At 51.5% G+C, this 18,846-nt stretch overlaps 1 protein-coding gene and 1 long non-coding RNA gene across 2 annotated transcripts; one reads left to right on the top strand and one right to left on the bottom strand.

Annotated features, from left to right (window-relative positions):
- Positions 1–144: 144 nt before the first annotated feature.
- Positions 145–9,804, top strand: Rinl (Ras and Rab interactor like). Its single transcript, XM_040734375.1, is given in 13 exon segments — positions 145–163; positions 2,781–2,869; positions 2,998–3,157; positions 5,350–5,452; positions 6,823–6,895; positions 6,973–7,037; positions 7,525–7,622; positions 7,624–7,675; positions 7,753–8,199; positions 8,466–8,759; positions 8,964–9,095; positions 9,230–9,393; positions 9,477–9,804. Coding segments are annotated over 12 exon segments (1,689 nt in total). The 5' UTR covers positions 145–163; positions 2,781–2,813; the 3' UTR covers positions 9,522–9,804.
- LOC121135501 lies at positions 7,132–8,555 on the bottom strand. The gene is made up of 2 exons (XR_005872605.1): positions 8,308–8,555; positions 7,132–8,126 (listed from the first exon to the last, which is right to left on the bottom strand). It is a non-coding gene; the product is annotated as an uncharacterized LOC121135501 (long non-coding RNA).
- Positions 9,805–18,846: the final 9,042 nt, after the last annotated feature.

Below are 18,846 nucleotides of genomic sequence, written 5' to 3'. Positions count from 1 at the left end.
AGAGGTCCACTCCTCCAAAAGGGGAGCCCTTAAGCTGATCCCCGGAAAGGGAGAGGAAGGTGATAACAGATGCCCCCAGCCCCGCCTCTTCCCCTGGCCCTGCATTGGCTTCCTCTCTAGAGAACACTTTCGCTTCCTGCTGGGCAGGCTCCCCTCGGAACAGGTAGGGCCCCCAGGGACCCAGCATCTGGCTTCTGCACCCACAGCAGCCTCCATCCAACCCTGACCAGCACCACCCATGTCTGGATCTCCTCCCAAGGGTCCTGGAGGGGAGGAGCACCTGCCTTCCCCTCTCCTCCCCTCTTCCCTGCTTATCCCAGACATGTGCTTAGCCCCTGCCCCTGACACCGAAGCTGCCGGTCAGCAGCTAATTGATTTATATTGCTGTGAATTGTCTGGCTTGCACACAACACCCTAACAGAAGTGGAACCTTCTGGAAAGGGCTAGCCCACTTAGCAGCCTCCTCCCAGGCCAGTCACCTAATGCTGGGCCTAGGCTGAATAACTAGCTCATGTCGGGACGGGGGGGGGGGGAGGTGAGGGGATGGATGGAGGATGGAAAGACGGATGAATGGCCTCTCTCCAGAACCACATTCCCTACTCCAGACTGCTGGGGGGGAAACATTCAGAAGGGCTCACCCTGAGGTGAGAATCCCTTACAAGGCTCCATTCTTGGTGAAGAAGACAGGGTATAGTGTGAGCATGGTGACACATGCCTGTGATCCCAGAACATGGAAAATGGAAGGTCAAGAGTATGAGGCTAGCCTCTACTACAACACCCAGCAAGTATGAGGCAAACCTGGGCTATAGGAGGCCCTGTGTCAAAAAGAAGAAAGAAAAATTAAGGTTGGGACAGACAATAGTGGCGCACACCTTTAATCCCAACACTTGGGAGGCAGAGGCAGACAGATCTCTGTGAGTTCAAGGCCAGCATGGTCTACAGAGTGAGTTTTAGGACATCTAGGGCTACACAGAGAAACTGTCTTGAAAAACAAAAAGTTAAGGTTTGGCAGATAAATGAATAGCTCAGATGTGAGATGAGTAAAAGCAAGATTTTCACAGGAGAATCCAGATATTGGTCATATGGCAGGCTCTAGAATATTCTTTCAACTTTTCTATATGTTTAGAATTTCATAAAAATTTTTAATCAAGGCTGGGCATTGTGGTGCACACCTTTAACCCCAATACTTGGGAGGCAGAGGCAGGTGGATCTCTGGGAGTCTGAGGCCAGCCTGGTCTACATAGAGAGTTCTGGGACAGCCAGGACTACATAGTGAAACTCTGTCTCCAAAAAAGAAAAAAAAAAAATTAAAGCCGGGCGTTGGGGCCTTGGTGGCGCACGCCTTTAATCCCAGCACTCGGGAGGCAGAGGCAGGGGGATCTCTGTGAGTTCGAGGCCAGCCTGGTCTTCAGAGTGAGTTCCAGGACAGCCTCCAAAACAATACAGAGAAACCCTGTCTCGAAAAACCAAAAAAAAAAAAAAGAAAAGAAAAAGAAAAAAATTAAATGTGGGGGAGGGTTGCCGCAGTTCCTCTGAAGTCTAGGAAAGGAGGAAGTGGGTGTCACATTGCATCTGGATAGAGAACTCTATTGTGAGCCAAGAACTTTTCTAGGCTCTGGTTTAAATATGGCATTATCCTGCTGGCACACACGCACATGGTTGCAAATAACTATGAGAAGATCTTGCAATATCCCCTTCTGTCCTTCTGTAAGTTCCTGTTGGGAATGCTGCTCCCCCACCCCAAGATGCATAGGCCTTTCTGCTGGGGCCTCCAGAGCTGCCCCCCACTCAGCAACTAAACAATTGCGTGGCCACCCCAGCCAGGCATAGTGGCTCATGCCTATAATCTCAGCACTTGAGCGGTTGAAGTACAAGGATTACCATGAGTTTGGAGCAGAGAAAGAGAGAGAGAGAGAGAGAGAGAGATGGAGGGAGGGAGGGAGGGAGGGGAGGGAGCCACACCCCCTTTGGGCGTGGCTTCAGGTGCGGAGGGAAGCAAACAGGAGAAAAAAACTTGCTCTCTGGATCTCTGTTTCTTGGGTTGTGGATCAGATCAGAAGGGCAGAGAAAGGCCGCCACTGTTCTTTACTATTATCTCCTAAGCTGTTCCCCAGTAAAACATCCATTTATCATTTATCTCGGGTCTAGTGAACTTCAATTGGTACCCAATGTGGGACACTAACCCACAACCCTGAGATTAAGAATCTCATGCTCTACTGACTGAGAGAAAAGAAAAGGAAGGGAAACAAAAAAAGAAAACAAAAGAAAAAAGAATAGCTCCCTGGTTGGTGGTGGCGCACACCCTTAATCCCAGCACTTGGGAGGCAGAGGCAGGCGGATCTCTGTGAGTTCAAGGCCAGCCTGGTCTACAGAGCGAGTTCCAGGACAGCCAAGGCTACACAAAGAAACCCTGTCTTGAAAACAACAACAAAACCAAAGCACAAACAAAAAAAAGAATGGCTCTTGGCACAGCAGAGACTTTTGAGGTCCATTCTGATCAGGCAAGATCTCTGAGCAACCATTAAAACATTAGCCCTTGCCGGGCGTTGGTGGCACACGCCTTTAATCCCAGCACTCGGGAGGCAGAGGCAGGCGGATCTCTGTGAGTTCAAGGCCAGCCTGGTCTACAAAGTGAGTTCCAGGATAGCCTCCAAAGCTACAGAGAAACCCTGTCTCGAAAAAAACAAAAAACAAAAAACAAAACAAAACAACAACAACAAAAAAAACATTAGCCCTTGCTCTAGATGGAGTAGCCTTGATCTTGTCTTCGTCCATGCCAGAGGCCAGAGCATGGCTCGCCGGTGCCTGACAGCATGAGGCTCGCCCAAGCCGAGGACATGGTATCTGCAACCCCTACTGAGGGGGGCAGGTGAGATTACCCACGACACTCCCCCTCCATCTTTGATCTTTTGCCCCTGGGCTACCCCTGCCTCTTGTACCCCATGTCAATGGCCAGCCTCTACTATGACCCTTAACCTCCTGGCATCTGTGTCCCAGGCTGTCTCGGCCACTAGCAGATGGAGCCAGCAAGAGCCCACTAGGGGTCTTCACCACCCCAGAGCCACTTCTTCGACTGCAGAGGACACAGAGGGTGTGGCAGGTCCCAGAGCTGGATGCCCAGCATGCCAAGGCCTTTCTTGAGCTGTGGCCACTGGGGGTGAGTACTCACAGCTCGGGGTCACTTCTGATCTTCCTGTGTCAACCTGTGTCTGGTAGGTGACCGACACAGCGCAACAGGCTGGTCCCCAACTCTCTATGTAGCACTGGCTGACCCTGCATTTCTGATCCTCCTGCCTTCCCGTTCCCTGAATACTAAGATGACGTGTGTGTGTGTGTGTGTGTGTGTGTGTGTGTGTGTGTGTGTGTGTGTGTGTGTTCACACCGAGAATTTGCAGTGCTGGGAATTTAACCCAACACTTCTGGCATTCAAGTCAGGCACTCTACTGACCGATTTTAATCTCCTGGCCTGTACTATAGGCATCAGCAAACAGGTGTTTGTCTTCCCAGCAGCAAGGCGCCTGACGGCTGGTGTTTAGCATCCCTGTGACATCGGGGCTGGCTGTTCTGCAGTTCTCTGAGCGCATCCCTGTGACATCAGGGCTGGCTGTTCTGCAGTTCTCTGAGCTTTCCTTGTGTTACCCAGGGTGTGGCCTAGGGCCATGGCATGTGCATCCCAGGCAGGGAGAGGTGTCATGTGCCTTCCTGCTTTTGACCTGAGGCAGAACACACAGCATGGGCCAGGCAGCCAAGCTTTACAAGATCACCTGGGGGGGAGGGAGCTGGAGAGGTGGCTCAGAGCACTGGTTGCTCTTCCAGAGGTCCTGAATTCAATTCCCAGCAACCACATGGTGGCTCACAGCCATCTGCAATGAAATCTGGTGCCCTCTTCTGGCCTGCAGGTGTACATGCAGACTGAACACTGTATACACAGTAAATTAATAAATCTTTAAAAAAAATCACCTGGGGCTGGGCGGTGGTGGCACATGCCTTTAATCCCAGCACTCGGGAGGCAGAGGCAGGTGGATCTCTGTGAGTTCGAGGCCAGCCTGATCTTCAAAGAGAGTTCCAGCACAGTTCCAAACCTACAGAGAAACCCTGTCTTGAAAAACCAAAAAATTTTTTTAAAAAATCACTTGAGAATTATACAGTACTGAGTACCTCTATGTCACTATGTAACCAGGCTATTCTTGAACAACACCATCCTCCTGCCTCAGCCTCCAGAGTGCTGGAATTACAAGTGTGTGTCACCAAGCCCAGATATCAATCATCATTATTTCCATAGTTCAGCATAACAAGACCATCCACAGGGGTGTGCCAGGTGACACATATCTGTCATCTTACCATTAAGAAGTCTGATGAAGGAGAATCAGGAGTTCAAAGCCAGCCTGGACATTGAGACCTTGTCGAAATACATGTAAATGAATAAATAAATCTTATGGGAATGTGGGATAAATTTGGGGAACCAGAGCTGCCCCCTCTTGAGGGCACTATCCTTGTAATGCTAAGGATGACAGTCAGTGCTATGTCCCACCAACTTAAGAAGCCCTGGGTAAAGACGTTTGGAACCAGGGATGTGGCTCAGTACCAGGCGGCACTCTTGCAGAGTGAGCAAAAGTCCCTAGGGTTAAGTCCTCAGGCTTAGACAGGGCTGGCCTTTTCCAGAGAATTCCCTCCAGCTACGTGTATGGGATATGCCTGTAATCCTAGTACTCGGGAGACTGAAGGAGGGAATTATGAGTTTGAGGCTAATCTGGGTTACACAGATTTTGGAGGGGGAAAAAAGGAAAGCAAAGAAAATAGTACTGGGGATATAGTTCAGCAAACATCCTGGGTTCGATTCCCAGCAAAACACACACACACACACACACACACACACACACACACACACACACACACAGGGGAGGGGACGGACCACAAACCAATGGAACAAACAACAAAAATCAAAGATCTCCATCAAAAATTCCCTGTCAGCTGTCCATCCTTGAACCAAACCATGGTCAGAGAGTAGCTCATCCTACTGGCTAGTTGTAGTCCTGGACCCACCCCCAAGGGTCCTATCCACAGGAACTAGGAATAGAGTGTTCTGAACCTGCCTGCGGGTTGCAACTCCTTCAGAGGGACACATATCAGGTATTCTGCATGTCACATATTTATATTACAATTCATAACAGTAGCAAAATCACAGGTATGTGGTAGCAACAAAAATAATTTCACAATTGGGGGTCACCGCAAATGAGGACCTGTATTAAAGGGTCCCATCATCGTTAGGAAATGGAACCAAGCAGACAGAAAGAAACATCCTCACAGGCCTGCATCAAGCTGATTCTTGCCCTTGTCCCTCCTCTCTAGAGCTTCCTGGTCATAGGGCAGGATCCTAGCCCGGTCCTGATGCTGAAGACGGGACCCTCATCAGGAGACGTCAACACCTATCAAATTCACAAGTTTCCTGGAGGTGAGGTACCTACCCTAAGCTTCCGGTCCACGCTGCAAATGGGTCAAGCGCTGTCAGCTTTGATCCCAACATCTCCTGATCTCCCTAGCACCATCTCCATCCGTCACTTAGTCTGAAGTAACAGCCTCGAATACAGCTAGGGGGTCACCATGAGCCACGGAGCTGTGCTGCTCAGCTTGCTCTCTCTCACTCGCTTCTGGCCCTCACTCACGGCTCAGACAGGGGCTCTCCCCTCTCCTGCTACCCCGGGGGCGGCGCCGCGTTACTCTTGTGCTTAGTGCACCAGCCTCCTTCCCTGAGTGGCTGGTGACACGGTCTTCAGCCCTGAGAGCCTCTGGGAAAAAGGGAGTCAGGGACGCAGGGTCTGGGCCTGGAGCGATGGCTTCGGGGTGAAGAGGACTGGTTGCTCTTCTGGAGGTCCTCAGCGGGTTCCCAGCACTCATGTCAGACGGCTCAAACCCACCTGGCTCTCCAGTCCCAAGGAATCCAATGCCCTCTTCTGGCCTCTGTGGATACTGCATGCATGTATGCAAAACACCCACAAATAGAAATAAATTAAAAAAACAGAAATGAAAATGTAACGCAAAGGCCGGGCGTTGGTGGCGCACGCCTTTAATCCGAGCACTCGGGAGGCAGAGGCAGGCGGATCTCTGTGAGTTCGAGGCCAGCCTGGTCTACAGAGCGAGTTCCAGGACAGGCTTCAAAACAATACAGAGAAACCCTGTCTCGAAAAACCAAAAAAAAAAAAAAAAAAAAGAAAGAAAGAAAGAAAATGTAACGCAAGCCGGGCAGTGGTGGCGCACGCCTTTAATCCCAGCACTCTACAGAGTGAGTTCCAGGACAGGTTCCGAAGCTACAGGGAAACCCTGTTTCAAAAACAAAAACAAAACGAAAAATAATTAAAATGTTAAAAAGCAAAGTTGAAGTCTAGCCTGCGCTACATATAAAGGTCAAAGCTGTCTTGAGTTTACATAGCAAGACCCTGTCTCAAAACGAAAAAGAACAAGAATCAAAGAAGGAACTGGAAGCCTGGCATAAACTCAGGACTAGAAACTCAGGCAGAAAGATTGTTTACAAGTTTTGAGGCCAACCTGGCCTGGTCTTACATAGTGAGTTGCAGGCTAGCCAAAGTTACGATGAGAAGCTGTTCCAGCAAAACAGAAAACACTGAAGACATTTTTGATGCCTTCTCTTTGGTGTCAGAGCTGGGATGCTGACATCAGCTCCGGGGAATGGAATTCCCTTCTCTGGGGGTGGGGCATGAGAATGGAGAGATCCCCTGCCAAGAGGTAGGTGGGGAGGGTTCTGGGCCACAGGGTAGGATGGAAGTGGCCAATGGGCACCCTGCACCTTGTGTGGTCTCTCACCAGGTGTGTCCCTGGAATCCTCCAACCTCTGCATGCCAGACTGCCCCCATCTCCTGGCCTTCCTGTCAGCCAGCAGGTACAGGTGCCCCGGCAGGGTGGCAATGGGGCTCGTCCCTGAGGTCCCATCCACACTGAGTATCCCTTTATCCTCAGGGACGTCTTGCCAAGGACACTGCTCTTGCCCACTCCAACGATGGGTCCTGGAGACAAGGACGCAGGTGAGGCTGCCCCAGGGCAGACAGAGGGCAACTTGCTGGTCTCTGGGAACGGTCAGGACCGGATAACTGCGTTTCAGAGAGGGTGAAGCTGGGCTTGGGGCAGGAATGAAGAGAAGCTGGGGTGGGGCGGGCGTTGGTGGTGCACGCCTTTATTCCCAGCATTCGGGAGGCAGAGGCAGGCGGGTCTGTGAGTGCGAGGCCAGCCTGGTCTACATGAGTGAGTTCCAGGACAGCCAGGGCGACACAGAGAAACCCTGTCTCAAAAAAACCAAGAAGGAGGGGGAGGGAAAGGGGGAGGAGGGGGAGGAGGAGAATCAATAGTAGCTGTGGCAGGAGGGGATAAGACCACTTCTGGGTCTAAACAGGGTAGAGCTGGAGGCCCTGGGACCTGGAACTGCATTCTCGGTCCTGAGTGAGGAAGGCTAGGGGTGAAACCCCTGTTGCCCGCTCCACACCTGGATTTCTTGTCTCTTCTGCTGGTCCTCAGATCCTCTGCGACTTGGCTGCATCCAGGTCAACACCTCGGGGAGGGTACTGTCTGTGGTGAACCAGCTCTACCTGGAGACGCACGGAGGCTGGGGGGACGGTGCAGGCTCCGCAGCAAACAGAGCCAGCGGCTGCCCAGAAATTCAGCCTAGGTCAGCTGAGCGGGGCCTGGGTACCCGGAGGGACCAGGAAATGGCGAGAGGAGACCCAACCTGCTTCTCCCATGCAGCCCCTAGGAAGCCCACCCCACATCGGGTCTCCTGGGTGGAGGACCCCCTGAGACCGGAAGTGCATCATGCTGGACCAGACTCTCTTCACCTTGGCCGGGAAGCGCACCATCCTGGGCCTGCTCTAGCTGGTGTGGTGGAAGAGGAGGAGGATTCGAACAACGCTAATTGCAGAGACGAGGAGGAAAGCCGCGAAGACCTGCTCACTGCCCACATCCGTGCTCTGGCCAGGGCCCGGAGCAGCTATGTGGCCAGGCAGTACCGATGCCTTCGGGCGCGCCTCACCTCAAATTCTGGAAATCCCTACAGGCCCGGGGATCCGGCCACCGAGCTGCTTCAGGATGTGCGCCAGCTCCTCACGGATCTCCAGAATTACCTGGCGAAGGACCCCGACGTCAGAGCAGTCTTTGGGAACAGGGAACCTAGGGTCCCTCGGGACGAGGATCTTGGTAATGAGAACCGGAGGGAAACTTCCCAGGGGCTTGGGGAATGCCATGAATCGGGCCAGTGTGTGCTCACGTCCAGCCTCTCACCCCCATGGGCAAGCACGGCCTTACTTCATGTAGCTACCGCTTCGTAGCTCCACTTAGCACGTGCATGGCCGGCTGGACTCGTCCATCCTTGGAGTGTTCAGACACTCCCCATGCACAGGAGACGGGGTGAGTAGGGCGGGTCACCACCACAGCACTGTCCTCATATGCCACACGTCCCTCAGGCCCCGCGGTGGAGGTGGCCCTGTGTCGGGCAGTTCTGGAACCCCTGAAGCCCGCCCTGTGGACCAAACTCCGAACTCTCAGAGCCCAGGAGCTGCGGCTACTGCGCAGGCGCCAAATCGCCTTGCGGGTTGGGGCGGGGCCCGAGGGACAGAGCCCCGCCCCAGCCCTGCGGAGCCGCATCCACGCGCGTCTCGCGCACCTGCACGCCGCGTGCGCCCCGCGCCGCAAGGTGGCGCTGCTGCTGGCAGTGTGCAGCGACGTCTACGCGGGCCTGGCCCGTGGCGAGAATCAAGGTAAAGAAATTCCGGGCGCAGAGCGGTTTAGTGGCGGGTACCCATATCCGAGGGAAGGGTAACCGGTTCTGGTGGCAGATGCCCACTCAGGCCTGAGGACCGGAAGGAAGGCGTGTGTGTGTGTGTGTGTGTGTGTGTGTGTGTGTGTGTGTGTGTGTGTGTGTACACCTGCCAACCTCACGACCTGTCCTCGAACTTCCTTAGAACCCCTAGGGGCCGACGCCTTTTTGCCAGCCCTGACGGAGGAGCTGATCTGGAGCCCGCACATTGGGGAGACACAGCTGGATGTGGAGTTTCTTATGGAGCTCTTGGATCCAGAGGAGCTGCGGGGAGAAGGTGAGCTCTCACCTCCAGGATGCCCAGGGGGAGGAGCCACCCTCCACGAGGCCCAGCCTCCTGTGCCTCAGAAGGGGAGGTAGCCCTCCAGAGAAGCTCGGAGGGCCCTGATGATCTGACCTTCTCTCCCCCAGCTGGGTATTATCTTACCACGTGGTTTGGGGCCCTCTACCACATTGCTCACGACCAGCCCGATGCTGGTCGTGCACCCCAGGGTCTCAGCTCCGAGGCCCGGGCCTCCCTGCGCCAGTGGCACCGAAGGCGGACACTGCACCAGCAAGCCCAGCCTACAGCCCAGGTGACACCCGTGCGGGATCCAGGTCAAGGGGTGGGGGTAGGATCTGTTGCCCCGCTGACACAGCCTCCCATCTCTCCCCACAGGCTGACCTGCCCTTTGAGGAGCCATGGGCAATAGGGGACCAGTGATGGTTAGCGTCCTCAAACCCCAGTCACTTCTGAGCCTTTCGGCGCACTCCTCTGATAAGCTATATGCTAGCGGCATCTGGAACAGTGTGGAGGGTGGGCAGGAAGAGGGACACGCCTTCTGCACTGGCTGTCCCTACTTAATGTCAGCCCTTCTCCTCCCTCCCTTCCAACCCCGCCTGGCCTGGCCAGATGTTACCTCAATAAGGCCCTCCCCCAGCAAACACAACCCCCAACCAGTACTGAAACCAAACCCTCTCACAGAATAAAGGCACAGTCCCCCAAAGATGTCTGGATCCCATCTGTGACTATGACACTTGACCTGATCAAGAGATCTTCACAAAAATGACAGCACGTGTGGGCCTGAAGTGGGAGCTTTTCTGGGTTCTTCTGTGCCCTGAGTAGTTAAGAGAGTGGCAGAGGTATGGGGGTGTCACGAGCCTGTGCCCCCAGCTTCTCCAGAGAATGAGGTGGGGGAGTTACTTGAGGCCAAGACCACGAGGACACTGTGACATTGAAACGTATCAGATGGTCAGCACAGTGGCGTTGAAACATATTGGGGGTCAGGACAGTGGCACTGGAACTTAGTAGGTATTCAGGCGACAATGAGATAGGCCTTGAAAACATGACTGCCGTAGTCTGTGGCCCATTGATGTTACCTGATTTGGCAGAAGTATTTGTGTAGCTGTTATTTTATTATTACTATTATTATTACTATTATTATTATTATTGTGTTGTGTGTAGCCTGGCTGTCCTGAAAATTGCTCTGTAGATAAGACTGGCCTCAACTCACAGAGATCTGCTTTCCTCTGTCTCCTGAGTGCTGGGATTAAATGTGTGCGCCATCACCACAGATGGTAAAATGAGGGACAATGTCCTGGGGATTGTCTCTGGCTCCAGCAGCATTCATATAATACAGGAGATGAGGGGACTTTATTGGCACAAGAGAAAGAGATGTGAGGACATCAGAAAGAAATTAAGAATCCTAGCTTTGCCAGGTGGTGGTGGCGCACGCCTTTAATCCCAGCACTCGGGAGGCAGAGGCAGGCAGATCTCTCGAGTCTGAGACCAGCCTGGTCTATGAAGTGAGTTCCAGGACAGCCTCCGAAACCACAGAGAACCTCTGCCTCCAAAAACCAAATAAACAAAACAAAAACAAAAAAGAATCCTAGCTTTGAAGACAGGAACGTGACAAGGCCACAAAATGCAGAAATGCAGACGCCGCTACATGCTGGGCAATGCCAATGAAGGAGTCTCTCCTTAGAGCTCCAGAAGTCACATGGCCCTGCTGACACCCTGGCTTCTGGCTGAGATAGTGATGTCAGCGCTATGACCCCCAGAACTATGAACAAATAAATTCCTGATGTCTTAAGACACCAAGGTGAGCCCAGTGGTGGTGACACACACCTCTGATCCCAGCACTCGGGAGGCAGAGGCAGGCAGATCTCTGTGAGTTCGAGGCCAGCTTGGTCTACAGAGTGAGTTCCAGGACAGCCTCCAAAGCCACAGAGAAACCCTGTCTTGAACTGTTGGTGCAGGCCTGTAATCCCACCACTTGGGAGGGAGAAGTAGCAGGACCAGGAGACTGAGACCAGCCTGGGACACCTGAGGCCCTGCTGGACTCAGTAATAGTGTTCTTACCTAGAATTTGCCAGATCTCATGATAAATGGTTGTGAGCCACCATGTGGTTGCTGAGAATTGAACTCAGGACCTCTGGAAGAGCAGGCAGTGTGCTCTTAACCTCTGAGCCATCTCTCCAGCCCAAGCAGAGTTAACCCATCTCTCTAATTTCCACATTGTTTTTTATTATCACTTTTACTTAATGTATATGGTGTTTTTCCTGCATGTATGTCTGTGTGAGGGTACCATATCCCCTGAAACTGGAGTTACAGACAGTTGTGAGCTGCCACGTGTGAGCTGGGAATTGAACCTGGGTCTTTTGGAAGAACAGCCGATGCTCTTAACCACTGAGTCACCGCTCCAGGCCCCACACATTACTTTTTTTTTTTTTTTTTTTTTTTTTTTTTGGTTTTTCGAGACAGGGTTTCTCTGTGGCTTTGGAGGCTGTCCTGGAACTCGCTCTGTAGACCAGGCTGGTCTCGAACTCACAGAGATCCGCCTGCCTCTGCCTCCCGAGTGCTGGGATTAAAGGCGTGTGCCACCAACGCCTGGCCACACATTACTTTTTTTTTTTTTTTTTTGATTTTTGAGGCAGGGTTTCTCTGAGGCTTTTGAGGCTGTCCTGGAACTAGCTCTTGTAGACCAGGCTGGCCTCGAACTCACAGAGATCCGCCTGCCTCTGCCTCCCGAGTGCTGGGATTAAAGGCGTGTGCCACCAACGCCCGGCCACACATTACTTTTTTTTTTTTTTTGACTTTCTTTTTTTTTTGTTGTTTGATTTTTCTTTTTTTTTTTCTCCATATTTATTTTGGTAAAAAAAATCAGATATAACCTTTCAAAAATTACATTAATGTTTAACATGCATTCAAATAACTTTCTTTTTTTTTCCAGTTTAAATTTAGATAAGAAACGAGGTTGCTTCACAATTCAGTTCCAGGTCCCGCTCCCATTCCCTCCCCTCCTCCCATGCCATCCCCCCAACCCCCCCCATTATCCCCTCATTCCCCCAGGGAGGGTGAGGCCCTCCATGGGGGTGTCCATAGTCTCACGCATTACTTTTTAAGACAGAGTCCTCACTGAACCTGAAGCTTGCTGTGGCCAGTGACTGGCTCCACCCCACCCCCAGCCCCCATCCTCCTCACCCTCCCCACCCTCCCTCACTCCCCGCCACCCCCAGCCCCCCACCATCACATCTGTCTGTCTCTACCTCTGCACAGATATTACAGGCACCTGCTGCCATACCAGGGACCTGAACCCAGGACCTCACTGGGCCAACTCCCTAGTCTAGTTTGGTTTTGGAGTCATGGTCTTACTGTGTAGTCCAGGCTAGCTTAGAACTTGAGGGAATCCTCCTGCCTCAGCTTTCCAAATGCTGCAGTGCATGACAGACACACATCCTCAGACGTTTTAAAGATGGAGGCCCTGGTGGCTTGAATGAGAAATGTCCCCAAAGGCCCAGGTATGGGAACACTTGGCCCGTGTTTGGTTGGTGGCACGGGTGGGGGAGGTTTTGGGCCCTTCAGAAGGCAGAGCTTTCCTGGGGAAAGGACTGGAGCCTGTACAGCTGGACCCTACTTCCAGTTCTCTCTGCTCTCTGGAGGTGGGGTGGCTGATGTGTGAGCGCCCAGCTTCCTGCTCTGGCTGCCTGGTGCCACGCCTTCCCTGCCTTTCTGGACTCTTCCAGTGGCTTTTGGTGATGGTGTGTTATCACAGCAATCAGTCATGGGTGCAGATGTGGTCTGACTGATTTCCTCTGGCTGTCTTTTCTGCTACGGCATTTCAAACATCACTGTCCAATCTGTCTGCATGAAGATTTTCTCCTTTTCCTTTAAAACTTAAGAACCAGACATTTCAGCCAGGCGTTGGTGGCGCACGCCTTTAATCCCAGCACTTGGGAGGCAGAGGCAGGCGGATCTCTGTGAGTTCGAGGCCAGCCTGGTCTACAGAGCGAGTTCCAGGACAGCCTCTAAAGCCACAGAGAAACCCTGTCTCGAAAAACCAAAAAAAAAAAAAAAAGAACCAGACATTTCCCACTCCCACACAGTTCATACATACACTTTCTCACACCAGATGTATGGAGGCTTCCCACACATACATCAAGAAAGTCCGCAGTCAATAAAGACGGATGTCCTACAATTTAACCCCGCCCTGACCCGGAGATAGCCTCAGATCCCACAGGTAATGAATGGGCTTGGGTCTGCAGGACAGTACCCAGTCCTGCTGCTTCAGGACCAGTCTTGAGTTTCAGGTTATAACCTCTCCATCTGGCCCATGGGCTTCCCGATTCCTATGGGCTTTCCCTGGCGTTAATTAATTAGTTAGGAAGGTTCGCATAACTGAGGGAAACAAATGGATATGTTTACCAACTTAGTATGCACATTCTCCAACGCATGATGGTTTCACTTACATTTTAAAGAGTTAAAATGTGTATGTGTGTGGTGTTTTGCCTGCATGTATGTATGTATACCGCATGTGTGTCTGATACTAGTAGACCCAGAAGAGGGCCTTAGATCCCCTAGAACTGGAGTTACAGAGGATTTGGAGCGGCCACGTAGGCTCTGGGTATTGAACCCTGGTTCTCTGGGATAGTTGTCAGTGCTCAGACATCTCTCTAGTCCTTGTTCTCTCTCTCTCTCTCTCTCTCTCTCTCTCTCTCTCTCTCTCTCTCTCTCTCTCTGTGTGTGTGTGTATGTGTGTGTGTGTGTGTGTGTGTGTGTGTGTTGCTGACGATATATTCTAGAGCCTCAAACATGTAAGGCAAACACTTTGCCACCAGGCCATGGCCTAGCTCCACAATGGTGAGTTCTGGTGAGCCACACCTCTTCTGACCTCCACGGGCACCAGGCATATGCGGGGCACGTTTATACATGTAAGCAGAAGCACTTACGTAAAATAATTAACTAAGTGTGGTGCATGAAGGTGTCTTGCCACCAGGCCTGACGTGAATGTGAAGCCTGGAGCCCACATGGTGGTCGAGAATCAACTCTTGGTCCTCTTACCTTCACACCTGTGCCCACACATTAGGCCAGCGGTGAACTTACATAAGTCAGGCACAGATGTAAATAGTGCAGGGAAACTACTGAAGGGCGAACCAATGAGAACCTGCACGGCGTACATATGTGCACACAGACACACCAGAGAGAGGCAGATGGGAGACAGAGACCGCACATGTAAATGGACCTGGAGCCAGGGCGTCGGTAGCGCACACCTTTGATGCCAGCACTCGGGACGCAGAGGCAGGAGGATCTCTGTGAGTTCGAGACCAGCATGGTCTACAGAGCTAGTTCCAGGAGAGCTAGGACTGTTACACAGAGAAACCCCGTCTGGAAAAACAAAACAGCAGTTACAAAAGTGGACATGGTGGTCCAAACCTGTAATCCTAGACCTTGAAAAGCTGAGGCTGGGGGCCAGTTTGGGCCTTCATAGTAAAACCCTGACTCAATAAAACAAACAAAACCAAGAAATGTGTTTATGTTTTTGTCCACAATTTTTGAATCGTGACCCTGAACGCTCACTGACCTACTTCCTGGGTAGTAGGTGAAAGGTTCAGGCATCACGCTGGCCGGCCCTGTTACATGGCAGAATGCACTCAGGCAGCACTCTGGCCAGCCCAGGGTCCATGAGTGCAGTCTGCACGCCCCTTACCTCTTCTTCTCCTCCCTTCTCTGACCCCCCCCCTTCTGGTTTCTCATTCCTGTGACCCCGCATCCTTGCTCTCCCGCCGCTGTAATAAACTATGGTTAACGTGCTCTCCTTGGCTCCTGCTCCTTCGTGCCCTTTCGCGGCCTTTTTCTAATGTTTAAACTTTTACAAAATAACAGCAGGTCACAATGATACAGGAGAAACTGAGAGTAATGAGTTGACATTAACGAAGGATGCGCCAAGAAACTTGCTTAGGAAATTCCAAATTGCCCAAGGTCGGACTCACACGGTGCTGCCTCTCTGCTATGACTTGGAGATCAGTAGTAGACTAGCCAGACTTGTCAGACTGTAGGGAAAATGTTGTACCTTGAACATAATTGCAGTTTAGGCCTACTATGTTTCTGATTGCTGGGATTTGTCCACTAAGACTGTTAGGCTCCACTGCCATATCAAAGAACATGCCTCTACCTGGCAGTTCAAAGGGATGGCACTTGGCCGGCAGCCACCATTGAGTCCCAGTTCTCTTATCAGGATGAGATGATTCTACCAGGCAGGCAGGGCGGCCCTGGGTAGCGCCAACCCAAAAGGAATGATACCGGTATATTCCAAAAGTAATTGGGACCATAACTTTGCTGTGCAAATTTCCCAATTGCTGAAAACGGCCAGGTTTGCAGTCTCCTGTCTCTGTTTAACTGCCGGGCTTAACTTGGGGCTGCGACCTTAAGGAGATGTACAGACGGCAGCATATGTAGGAATCTTAAAGCCTAAATCCTGCGTAATCCCTTACTAACGTCCATTTGTGGCTGGTTTTAGACTACTAAAGAATTTTCCCCCCATTCCCAAGTGTTGGGAGTAAATTCTCACCGGGGGACCCTAACCTGTGCTTCAACAAGACCCTGCATCCCCACGCTCCTGTCCCTTGCCCTGGACTAAGGAATGTTGCAAGGAAGGCCAGGAGAATCTGAACCAACAGGTTTTCCTGGTTTCCCCACCCAGTCTGTTAACAATCCTGCCTGTGCAACCTTCATAAAACCTCAAAAGAACAGGGCTGGGAGTTTCCAAACAGCTGAACTTCCTGGGGGTGGAGGCCCACTTGCGTATCGAGTACCTTGGGTCAGGTTCAATCACTGGGAACACACACACACTCACACACTCCTAATAGCCAAATAAATATATCACACAGAGTGTGTGGAGGCTACAGGAGTCCATCCTCAAGGCTTGTCCTGAGTCCCATCAGTTGCTTAGCAAATTTTTTTTTTTTGAGACAGGGTTTCTCTGTGGCTTTGGAGGCTGTCCTGGAACTCACTCTGTAGACCAGGCTGGTCTGGAACTCACAGAGATCCTCCTGCCTCTGCCTCCCGAGTGCTGGGATTAAAGGCGTGCGCCACCACAATCCAGCTGCTTAGCAAATTTAATGAGCCTGGAAGGTGGTAGTGTACTGGCTAGCTTTAACTGTCAATTTGACACAGCCTGGAGTCCTCTGAGAAGGTAGCTTCAACTGAGAAATTGCCCAGATTAGGTGAGTCTGTGGGCATGACTACAGCGATTATCTTGTCAAGAGGGCACCATTCCCTAGGCAGGTGGTCCAGGGCTGTGTAAGGAAGCTGTGAGTTCAAGGCCTGCCTGGTCTACAGAGCGAGTCCCTGGACAACCAGGGCTACACAGAGAAACCCTGTGTTGAAAACAAAACAAGGAAGAAAGGGAGGGAGGGAGGGAAGGAAGAATGAGGGAAGGAAGGGAGGGAGGGAGGAAGGAAGGGAGGAAGGAAGCTAAGCCAACTGGCAGTACTCTTCCACGTTTCTGCTGGAGTCCCGCCCTAACTTCCCTCATGATGGACTATGACCTGTGAGGTAAAATGAACCCTTTCTGTCGCTTTACTGGAGAGTTTTATCGGAGCAACAGAGAGGAAAAGAGAGCAGCTGGGACCCCTGATTTCCAGCCCGATTCCCATCACTTTTGCATCACTAGAGCCAAAGCGTCCAACAGGAACCCCTTAGAGAAGGAAGGATTGATTCGGGCTCAGGATTGCAGAGCGGTCCGCCCTATGGTGGCCAGGAGGCATGGAGGAGCCACTCAGTTCTTGGAGGTGCAAGTGTGTAGTGCAGGCTCTTCACACGTCACGGGCCAGGGAGGCGGCAGCAAGATAGGAACCAGGGGCAAGGTCTGATTTTCAGAGGCTCACCCCCAATGACCCACCTCCCTCAGCTTCCACAGCTCCCCAGGAAACATCCGCCAGCCAGAGAACAAGGGCTCCACGGCAGGAGCTACTAGGGGACAATGCAGACTGGAGGGATGGATAGGCGGGCCACCAGAAGCACGGAAGCGCATGCCCGGCTTGTCACTGACTGGCATCTAACGTGGGGAGCAGAGTAGATCTGAGACAGGTAACATGACAAAGACAGTTCAACATGTAGCCTGTCGGTGTTGGTTCAAACTTTGAAAATCTGACCCCGAGCTACCTTTTAGGCATTTTTTGGAAAGATTTATTTAGTTTATGCATTAGTGCTCAATCTGCATGTACACCTTTATGCCAGAAGAGGGCATCAGATCCCATTATAGATGGCTGTGAGCCATCATGTGGTTGCGGGGACTTGAACTCAGGACCTCTGGAAGAGCAGCCAGTGCTCTGAACTGCTGAGTCATCTCTCTAGATCCCCTTTTAGGCATAATTAAGCACAGCACAATTTGGTGAAAAGTTTCCTGTGACAATAACTCAATCCCATGTGTACAATAAAGCTTAAGATGTGACTACAGGGGCTGGAGAGATGGCTCAGAGGTTAAGAGCCCTGGCTGCTCTTCCAGAGGACCTGGGTCCAATTCCCAGCAACCACATGGTGGCTCACAGCCATCTACAATTCAATCTGGTGCCCTCTTATGGCATGTAGGCAGAACACTATATATGTAACAAATAAATAAATCTTTTTAAAAAATGTGATGACATGGAAACGCTTTGTAAAGTACATGTGACATTTTTCAGTAGGGCTGGAGAGATGGCTCAGTGGCTAAAAACACTCGCTGGTCTTCCAGAGGTCCTGAGTTCAATTCCCAGCAACCACATGATGCTCACAACCATCTGTAATGAGATGTGGTGCCCTCTTCTGGCCTGCAGGGATACATGCAAGCAGAACACTGTATACATAATAAATAAATAAATAAATAATAAAAAAGAAAAAACAAACAAAAAAACCCCTGTCTTTTAAAGATGGGGTCAGTAGACTGTCTACATGTGACACCACAAAGATGGGTTCTACAGCTGGGCGGCGGCGGCGGCGGCGGCGGCGGTGGCGGCGGCGGCGGCGCACACACCTTTAATCCCAGCTCTCGGGAGGCAGAGGCAGGTGGATCTCTGTGAGTTTGAGGTCAGTCTGGTCTTCAATGAGAGTTCCAGGACAATCTCCAGAAACTACAGAAAAACCCTGTCTTGAAAAAACAAAAAAAGAAAAACAAACAAAAAAGGAAAGAAGGCCGGGCGTTGGTGGCGCACGCCTTTAATCCCAGCACTCGGGAGGCAGAGGCAGGCGGATCTCTGTGAGTTCGAGGCCAGCCTGGACTACCAAGTGAGTTCCAGAACAGCCTCCAAAGCCACAAAGAAACCCTGTCTCGAAAAACCAAAAAAAAAAAAAAAAAAAAAAAAGGAAAGAAAACAGATGGGTTCTACAGACTGACAAACTCATGACAAGGGCAGATTGGGGGGATTAGTGTGGTCTTGGGCACACAGACAGCTCAAGGGTCACATCTGTTCCCCACCTTCTGGGCTAAAAACAAGCATCTCTCCCTTTGAAGAGACAATGTGGTTTTTTTTTTTTTTTTTTTTTTTTTGGTTTTTCAAGACAGGGTTTCTCTGTGGCTTTTGGAGGCTGTCCTGGAACTCGCTTGGTAGTCCAGGCTGGTCTCGAATTTAAAGAGATCCGCCTGCCTCTGCCTCCCGAGTGCTGGGATTAAAGGCATGCGTCACCAACGCCCGGCTGACAATGTGTGTTTAACATTCCTGGTTACCCTAGTGCTTATCTGTGAGCACAGGAACCTCAGTGCCTTCCACACACATTCATATACATAATATATGCA

The sequence above is a fragment of the Mesocricetus auratus genome, unplaced genomic scaffold (genome assembly GCF_017639785.1).
Source record: "Mesocricetus auratus isolate SY011 unplaced genomic scaffold, BCM_Maur_2.0 Super-Scaffold_100038, whole genome shotgun sequence".
Classification (NCBI taxonomy): domain Eukaryota; kingdom Metazoa; phylum Chordata; class Mammalia; order Rodentia; family Cricetidae; genus Mesocricetus; species Mesocricetus auratus.
Note: the sequence above shows the minus strand (reverse complement) of the source record. Positions and strands in the feature narration are given on the sequence as shown.